Raw genomic sequence first — 9,847 nt, forward strand, 5'->3', positions numbered from 1 at the left:
TATTTACATCAACATTGTCTAAGATGCATTGTAGGGGATATGAAACCTGCATGGCATACAATCTTGCGTGTTCATTAGTTCATTGTAACCGACCCAATTATCAGAACAAAATCATGGGACCTGAACCGATATAATCGGTTTGGTTCGGTTGGGGCAGTCAGGTAGAACCAACCTATTAACAGTCCTATTGATATGTACGAAATCTTATGGGCTCTTATTAGGATAAGAGCTTGTTTTCAAAGTCCAAATAGTCAGTGTTAAATACAAGGCTTTGTTTCAATCTAGATATTCCATGATAGATACTCTTGAATACCTCTATTCTATATAAGTTCCCCTTTCCTTAGTCATGTAAAATGAGGCTTGAACAGCCCCAATATATCAGCTGGTAGAGAGCAAGTAATGCCAAAGAAAGGGAAGGTGGTTTCATATGCTCAAAGTGAGGGTAAAACAAGACTGAATAACATTTCCACCAAGATTTTCACCGACATTAGAACATGTCGCCCGTGTTAATTATCTTCAAGGCTGCTTCAGGAAAAAAAAAAAAGAAAAAAATCCTAGTCAGGGTACACATAGGGCCATCCCAAATGGCCCTGGGTAGGAAAAGGAAGAGGAATAGAAGAAGAGTCTAATACTTTATAGAAAGAGGGATAGGAGAAGCCTTCATGAGGATCAAAGGACCACATTCTATAGTTAAGCTGAAATAATTGAAATAAGGCATCCTTGAGGAGTTAAAGAAAATTGACAACTTCTACCTTGCACCTCCTCTAAAGACAAGATCCTGGAAAACACCAATTAGTGAGAGATCGAACAACCATTTAAGATATTGTTTTTTTTTTTTTTTTTCATTTCTGGATAGAAAACTGTGTTTTAGGAAAAGTGGATATCACTCCAGAGATTTTTCTAGCACTATAGAATCATGTACCGAGGAAGATTATTTATATTAAAATTAATTATATCACTTAATATAATTAAATGAAAGTAATTAATTGATTAATTGATTTCACAGAAGATAAGTTTTCAAATAATTATTATTATTTTGTTCTATGAAATGAATGGTAAATTGTGAACATGACATTATGTTGTATTTTTTTTCTAGTTCTTGGATCAGGTAAATCAAATATTTTAAAAGACTAACTTGTTTTCAAGTCATGGAGTTCTCCATCTGATCTTACTAGTGGTTGACACTCTAAATAAAACTACTTTGACAAATATCTGGCATTTTGGATTAGTCTTCATGGTGTCAATGAAATTGCTGAATGTATTATTACTATATTTCAGGGGAAGTGTCTGGATATGTCCTAGACTCAAGTGAAGAGAGTGTTCTTTCAATTTTCTTCAGATTAGATAAGCCCAGGCCGCATGCATGCCTTACAAAGATGTCCAGAGCTGATTGTGTGTACACAGCGCAGATCGTGACTGATAGCAAAGATGCTTAGGCTAGTAGGACTTTAGATAAGAGTGTTGATAACACAATACTCTAAACCCACCCCAGATCTAAAACCTTTCCCTTCATTAACTTTAGATCTAACTCTCCCATAGGCCACAAATGCTGAATTGATGGGACTATTAAAATGCTTATAATATCAAGCATGTAAGTACCCCTAATAATTCCTGCACCAAACAGCCAGCGTCATCACATACAAGAATTCTTTTAGATTCTTGTCATATCAATCTTTTGTTTCCTTCCTTTTATTTTTTTGGGCTATTATCAATATCTAGCTTAATACATAAATTAGCATACAATAAAATTTAACACAGACATTCTACTCATATGAAATAAACAACATAGATAGTAAAAAAAAGTTAGAATTTCCAAAAAAATAGTGTAAGATTCATGGAATGCATGGAATCATAATATATGCAGGATACACTTGTAAGTTGTAACCATTCGAGTTATCCAAAATAAATATGGAATTGAATTGAGGTGAAAGTAGTCACAAATACCTTAACTTAAAAAATGCAAGTTCTACTTTTGTTGTTGTCACCAATGAAACTATAAGGGACAAACATAAATTCATAGTTCTGAAAACACAAAGATGGAGAAAAAAAAAAAAAAAAATATATATATATATATATATATATATATATATATATATATATATATAACCTAAAAAGATAGTGCAAGGCCCACTCATGAAGTTCAATATATAAAAAATGTTCAATCGAAAGATACAATCTACCAAGGAGAATGATTATGACTATTCACCTAGTAAGTCGAATAGTCAGTAAAATGCTTATTCCTATTCACCCAGTAAGTCCAACAGTCATTGAAATGTCAGAACAGTCAAACAAAAGATTTAGTGTTATAAAAAATTAGGAAAAATTTCGAAGACACAAACACTTATTAATTAGCTAGAGGATGAATGTCCGTCAATCATTAGAAAAAATAATTATTTTTTATAATAAATAAAATAAAATAATTCTTACTGTTGCATGCTTGCAAGTGATTGTAGGTTATTATCCCAATCGAAGCTATCAATCTTCTCATCGTCAGTGAGGTGGCCTGCAGTACACGCCCCCCATAATGCAAAAATACAAGGAAACAACAACTTTCACTTGCATCATCATTGGTTAGTTAGAGTCGGCAGAGATATAGGGAGAGAGACAGAGTTAGTGAGAGAGGGAGAGACACAACACAGTCCAAGGGGAACAAAAATGAGACACAAAGGCCCTATTCACATTTTGGCAAGTCATTTATCCGAGTAAATAAATTTATTCGGATAATTGTTTTTCAAAAAAGATTTACCTCGATAAATGTATTTATCCATGTTCTTTTATTTTCTATGTAAATAAGGCAATGATCATTTTATCCATAAAAATCCATTATTACAAGGGGCATTTTTGTTCCTTTCAAGTGTTGGCAACTTACCCCTAAGGTGAAAATTTTCCACCTTAGGAGATGGGTATCACTTACTAGGGTAAATAGTACCTAAAAAAATAAACTTTCCCTAATCCCCACATAAATATGAAAAAAGAATATGAGATTTTTGATTAATGGGAATCAAAATCCCGTTGACCAGCTTTCCCCCCTCTCAAAATCCAAAAAAAGAACGCCCCCAAAGTGAGAGGGGGAAAGACAAAGTGAGAGAGGAAGAGAGGAACAGAAACAAGAGACAGAGTGAGAGAGACAAAGATCGTTGGAAGCAGCAGCATTCACTTGCTTGTGACTTTCCATGGGACGGTGAGAGACAAAGAAAGCTAGTCCTTGTGAGTCGTTGTGGTGGGATGGTGAAAGACAATGAAAGCTAGTCTTTGTGACTTGCTGTGGGATGGTGAGAGACAACCAAAGCCGATTGGCCAGAGTTAGGGTGTGAAAGGGGTACAAAAACAGAAAGAGAGACAGTGTGTGAAAGTCGCACGAGTATTGATGTTTTTGCATGTTGACTTAGGGCCTATTCCTTTCCTCTTAACTCTTATCTGTTAAGAAGAATCTTTTAACTTTAAGACAAAAATGATTGTTTGTTTCCTCTTATCCCTTATCTCTTAAAGTGCAATCATAAACATTTCTATTTTTCAATAATATTCCCAAAAAGACAAACAAAAATTCTAATATATGAGGTCAAAATAGATATTTGATAATTTTCAGAATTTATAATTCAAGGTATAGAGCAACTTTTTTTGCATTTAGAGTTCAGAGGAAAGAAAAATTCACCAATACCAATATACCTTTTAATGTAATTATTGCACTTTCATATGTTAGACTTCAGAGCAAATGAAAAGGCCCTTAATGCCCCGTTCATGTAGATTTCATTTACTCTACGCTTAGGTGCCACGTATCCTCATTCTGTAATTATATTATATTATATATATATATATATATATATATTGATATTTATTATCAAAAATCAAGTTTTAAGTTATTACCATTATCAAAATATGAATATGTATTTATACGGTTGAACACTTGAACTAATGACCAGCAAACTGACGGAAAATAATATTGTTTTGAAAAGTAGTTTTTAAAACATTGGAAAAGTACAAACTAATATTGTTGATAGTAAATTTCCTAAGTTTTAAGTAAAAGTAAAAGCAACTGGCCTGTTAGCTCAGTTGGTTAGAGAAGGTTGCACGTTCGAGACTTGCATGGGACATTGTTAATGTTTATAAGCAAGGTTCAAAATATTGATATGCCAAAAGGGCGTATTTGGCGAATCAATACTGCATTTTATTTTTTTCATAATTGGTTTAAAGGGGCTAGTTTAGGTCTCCTCCATCCTCTGAACAGGTCAGACCCCTCCAATACGCCCCTACAGGCGTATTGGGTGAATCGATACTGTATTTTAATACTTTTTTTTTTTTTTTTTGCAACCAGTTGTGGGGGGCCAGTTTAGGTCTTTTCCGTCTCCTAAACTGGTCAGACCCCCGATACACCCACTGTAGGGACATATCGAAGGGGTCCCAGATTGATACGTATTGGCTGATACGGGCCAATAAGTGTTGATATGTATATAAAGGGTCATTTAAAATAATCCTTATAATTTTAATAAAACCTATCCTGCAATTTGTGTATTACCAGTTTTATTTACTTAAGTGCAAAATGACATTTTTAACCATAATGTCGATTTTATCAAATTAATCAGAACCTTGACCATCTAGCTCTTAACACCGATGATCTCGCAGATCAAACCGTTTGGTGGTTCGAAAGCTTCCCGATCTATCATTACGACGGTGGTAGGAAAACAATTTCCAACCATGGTGCAAATGGAGGTGGGGATTGGAGCCGTTAGGATTTAGCCATTTAGGAAGCTGTTAGAGGAAAGTGTGTTGTGTCTTGAATTCCTAATTGTCGTTCGCTCGATGACCCGACCCAATACTTGTAGAGAACCCAAAAGGGAAGAAAATTCTTTTGAGGTTTGTGCAGGGGCTGAACTCTCGCAGTATGAACCTGACCCGTTTTTATATGGGTCCCATACCTGCTTCTACGGTTTGACATCACAAAGAATGATGGAGAGACTGGGTTTTGGGTGTAAAGGGCGCTAGGATTTTCAGAGATGCTGTTTATACCTGTACGTACCCATTGTTGTAATGGATTTTTCTCCTCTTCATTTTAATTGTATGTATGAAATGTACACATTTTTTCAATCCATTCTTCTCGTGAATTAGAGTAACAAAGCCCAATAATAGATGGTTGTATAAAAATATACTCCTAAATCCTTTTAAATGTCAAGTCTGAATCCAGCCTAACTTGCATTGGATTAAAGTCGAAATCCAGCTTATGTTTCACTCAGAGTTGATTTTGGGTTAGGCTAGGCACGCTCCCAAGGTTTTCAATTTTCATCTTAAGCTGTGCTCAAAAAAAAAATCATCTTAAGCTTAGGCTTGGATGACCACCCGTAATTTTCATCAACGCGCAAAGACTATCATCATGTTGGGTTCAATTAAGGAAATAAATAACACATCTTTTTCTGTGCAAAAAGTAAATAACGCTTTCAAATATCAAAGTCCAATACCATGATATATTCCAAAGATCCACTAAAATGTATAATATTCTATCAATCAAATACCCATCTTTGCTCACTTGCTCAATTTAGGTGATAACTACATCAACTCAGGCATCTAACAACCGTTATACTGAGCACTAATGCTGCATGCATGCTTTTACTACATTTCCAGATATTAACCTAACCATGGTGCCAACTTTATGGGTTCCCTTCACTATTACAGCTCAAAACTGCACTATAAACATGAAGGTAAAGAAACAACCACTCTGATTTTAATTTGTGCTTTCACTCTCTTCGGACCATTGAACGTTTGGTGCTGATCATCTGTTACATCAATCAGTCTAAGGTATAAAACCCTCCAGAAAAAGAAAAACCTAAATATTCATATATTTAGAGATATGGATGAAAATGTAAAAACAGCAAGACAAACTATGAACAGTGTAACGAATCCTACTCAATTAACAAATTTCATTCTTAATTATTAGGAAGCAGTGATGCGAAGCGTTTCATTTAAGAAGAAAAGAGATTCAGAATTTATTGTCTAATATTGAAACCTTGCCACGTAGGCTTATAGCTCCTTTAAAGTTTAAACCCTTATAGGATTAAAAACAGCTCATTTGCCACGTGGTTCCCTTGCTTTGGTTGTTGCTTCTGAAGAGAAGGCTCCAGAATTAGGAGGGAATATTGGTGGAAGCGAGAGGTCCATTAATTACCTATTAATGCATTAATCACACAAATAATTGTGTTAATTCTTTTTTTGCGGGTATAGCAATTTATTCGTTACCAAAACACTTACAAGTACAAATCGCTATTTGCTTTTCACTCTTGGCTCTGTATTTTTTAACCAAACTTCATCACTTAGTCAGTTTCCTGTCTTCTTCTTTTTCTTCTCTTCTTCTCACAATCTATAAATAAATATAAATTGAATTTTTTGACGAGGAAGATTGGTATTAAGTTACAAACTTAAATAAGGCTCGGGCTCAGCTATTGAGCTTGAAAGTTGCTAGATTTTATTTTATTTTTTCTCTCTCGACCAAGGGAAGATATCCTGACGTCATACGTGACATGGGTAGAGCATAACATAGGCTTACTTGGGAGTTGGGATAGAAGTGTACAAGAACCGGATCCTGAATGGATTCATCATATTAAGACCTAAGTTTTGTGAGCCCGTTTGAAAATATGGGCCCTGGGTTACATGCGGGTATCCATTGTTAGAAAGTTGAAACTGAAAGAGCAGGGTATCGTTCATGGAAACGTTACACGTTAGACTCCAGAGCAGTTGATGGTATGGGACCCAACGGTTGAATACCTACCAGTGGCTAGCCGGTTTTGGCGTTTTGCATCCAGATCCAGTGCGGTTCCGTGTCTCGGTGTCTGTACTCTGTAGTCCGTGAATTTATTTCTACTTGTTTACTTTCACGTGTTGGTCACGTGAAGCCAACATGCAAACTCATCATAATCCTATTCCTACCAGAACCAGACTGCCATCAAAACCTTGTGCAACATATAAATACGATTGCCAATGTAAAATTCCCCCCCATTTCCTCTTCTGCTACTTGTCCTTGTTCATTAGAGTGCTGGAATGAAATCAACCAAAGAAAAGAAGGCAATTAGTTCTTATAAACCCTAACTTTACAGCCGAAACCACAACAGCTTCCATTTTTTCTTTGCTTGCGAGGACCGGAAAACAACACTACAACAAGTTAAGAGACACAAAAAGAACACAAGGGCCAACCCGATCGAATTCCATTTTCAAGCCTTAGAAGTTACAAGAGAAGTACAGCTTTTCCACAACAGATCCTAGAGAGAGAGAGAGAGAGAGAGAGAGAGAACCCAAGAAGTCATGAACTAACTTCCACTAAGGGACTGGAGCTTTCTCTCCAACAACTCCGAGCATACAATCCCCATCGTGTGGTAGAAAGACATTAGATCAGACAATTGTTCTACTGGCATTTTCGCCATTATATTCCTTGCTAATCTCTCCCTCTCCTCGTTCATCTTCAGCTTCTCTAGATACGAATACGCATTCCTAACCGTTGCACCCATCTGCTTCAATCTCTTCTCCTGTTGCATGCTCAGAGCTGTATTCGACTACAAACAGTTACAGAAACACAGCATATGTAAATAATTAGGCCAATTCTCTGAATCTGAAAACCCAAGAGGATATAAAAAAAAAATAAAATAAAATTAATCGTGTATTCGCCTAGAATGCATGTCGCGTCATACCACAAGAAACTCAGCTCCGGCTTGAAGATAGCTTTTTTCCGACGGAGGAAACTCACGCTTTGTAACGTACATGTCTCTCGCCATTGAGAAACTCCTAACAATTATCTTTCTCTTCTTTTCCATTTCCTGATCAAGCTTCACACATTTTGGCACGCTTTTCATGGTATTCAACTTCTTCTGGTAAGCAACCACAGCCTTCACAAATTCCTGATGATAAGCATGCAATCAATAAGTGATTAAATTATGCTTATCCAACTCCTCAAAATTAGAATTGAACATGCATGCACAGAGATTTACCTGATACGCACGTGGGCAACCAGGGTAATCGAAATCGTCCGAACCCGGCCGCCTCATTCTCTCTGGATGGAATTGGAGGCCCATAATGAACTTACCCTCTTCGGGATTATAGGCATCTGGATCGTAGAAACCTTCAACCAGGCCATCTGGAGCGAAAGCCATGGGAACAAATCTCTGGGCTAATCTTTTGACACCTTGATGGTGGTAGCTATTCACCCAAAGCTCCATCTTATCCTTATCCAGCGACGCTTTAAACCAGTCTTGTAGAGGGGTGTTCTTCATCACCTTCACAGGATGTCGATGCCCGTCGTAGTTATCGTAATCAATGTGAACTACACTTTGACCATCTGGGCATTTCTTTGAGAGCTCTTTCCCAATGTCTTGATATAGGGAACCCCCACATGCAACGTTTAGGACCTGTGACCCCCTGCAGATCCCCAGGTAGGGTATGTTCCTTTCGAGGCACAGCTTAGCGAGCCTCAGTTCGATCGTGTCCTTCTCTCTGTCAATTGCAGTATCGCTTGCATGCAATTGCCTGATCTCCTCCAATTCTTTTTCTGAAAGATCTGATAGTTCGGCATCATACAGTGATGGGTCGATGTCTTCTCCTTCGCAGAGGAGAACTCCATGGATTGGCTCGAAACTGTCCAATAGCGTGTGGACTCCGGCTACTCGAGGGACGATTACCGGTGCTGCTCCATAACTTACTATGAGATCGAGATGGTATTCGCCTAAACAAAGAGAGCTACTTTTCGTTAGATTGCATGCAAACATAACCGTTGTTGTTTTTGTTTCTTTATTTATTTATTTTCCAGAAATCTGTTGAATGGTTTTTCCATGGGCAAGGCGAGAGTAAAAGAACAGGGGTCCAATAAGAAAAGGGAAATGTATTACAGGGAAAAAGAGCCGTCAAAATAAGAGAAAACGAAAGGGAAATGAGAAATAGAGCGAAGGAGGGAAATGTAATAAAGGAAAAAGAGAGAAAAAACAAGGAAATGAAATCAACGGGGAAGGGAATAAAACTAACCCTTTTATTTTTTTGTTTGTTATTGGAGATCTGAAAGATGGCTTTATAGATTTTGTTTAACATTAACAGGGCTAAAGTAATAAGAAAAAAACAAAGAAAAAATGGGCATAAAAAAGAGGACTGACCTACAAAATCTACGAACTTGTTCTTACGAACTGTTCGTCTTGAGACGATGAGGACTCTTGGGAGGATCATGGAGAGGTCGGAAGCCATGGCGGTGATGACTGATAGGGAGAGGGAGAGATGTTAAGATCTTACACTGAAAGGAGAGGTGAGACAAACGGTGCTTCACAGGCTGTTCTTAATAAATATTCTTCCCTATTTATTGTGAAATGGATAAATGGATTAGGGAAAAACTTTTGATTGGCTGGAGGAGCAAACTAGGCCTTCTGTTATATATAGGGATTTAGATAAAGAGAAGGTATGACTAGGCCTTCGCATTCTAGTTCAGGTGCATCCTGCCTGTGCGCCGCGTATCATCACATCGCCAAGGATTAAAGACTATTTTCAAATAAAGAATAATGGAGCTGACACGTAGGATTATTTTATCCGAATTTATTCTTTTGCATTTTTGGAATGATCCGAATTTATCTTGGGGCTTGAACAGAATGGTCAAAATTGCCGGATGATGACGTGGTATTGAATTGCTTTCCTTTAATAGACCTCCTCGAGTTAAAAGTGGGCAGCCCTTATCTACCCGAGTCCCAAGCTCCAGACTTGCAGTTCCTAAATCCTAGCTAGTAAGCATGGATAATGTCAAACCCCAAACAGCTTCTACTTGAAAATTCGAAGTTAGGATTTGGGTTGGGGCATGGGTTTTGTGATATCCAACCCGAAGTTCCGGAATTGGATAAGG

The 9,847-nt window shown here is 37.2% G+C and overlaps 1 protein-coding gene across 1 annotated transcript; it reads right to left on the bottom strand.

Moving 5' to 3' along the window:
• Window positions 1-7,072: 7,072 nt before the first annotated feature.
• Window positions 7,073-9,371, bottom strand: LOC148863708 (putative glutamine amidotransferase GAT1_2.1). Its single transcript, XM_088980805.1, has 4 exons — window positions 9,117-9,371; window positions 7,965-8,695; window positions 7,668-7,874; window positions 7,073-7,532 (listed from the first exon to the last, which is right to left on the bottom strand). Exons 1-4 carry the CDS (start codon window positions 9,202-9,204, stop codon window positions 7,290-7,292), a joined length of 1,269 nt encoding a protein of 422 aa, XP_088836931.1. The 5' UTR covers window positions 9,205-9,371; the 3' UTR covers window positions 7,073-7,289.
• Between the last annotated feature and the right edge of the window lie 476 nt (window positions 9,372-9,847).

Source organism: Nelumbo lutea, chromosome 3 (genome assembly GCF_056320005.1).
Source record: "Nelumbo lutea isolate HS-2025 chromosome 3, American lotus-T2T, whole genome shotgun sequence".
NCBI classification, from domain to species: domain Eukaryota; kingdom Viridiplantae; phylum Streptophyta; class Magnoliopsida; order Proteales; family Nelumbonaceae; genus Nelumbo; species Nelumbo lutea.

Bases quoted from the DNA above. Each gene is read 5' to 3' on its own strand.
- LOC148863708 (XM_088980805.1), bottom strand. From the start codon at position 9,204: ATGGCTTCCGACCTCTCCATGATCCTCCCAAGAGTCCTCATCGTCTCA. The intron at 7,875-7,964 runs GTAAATCTCTGT...GCTTATCATCAG, and splicing joins GTTGCCCACGTGCGTATCAG to GAATTTGTGAAGGCTGTGGT. The intron at 7,533-7,667 runs GTATGACGCGAC...AACTGTTTGTAG, and splicing joins CCGGAGCTGAGTTTCTTGTG to TCGAATACAGCTCTGAGCAT.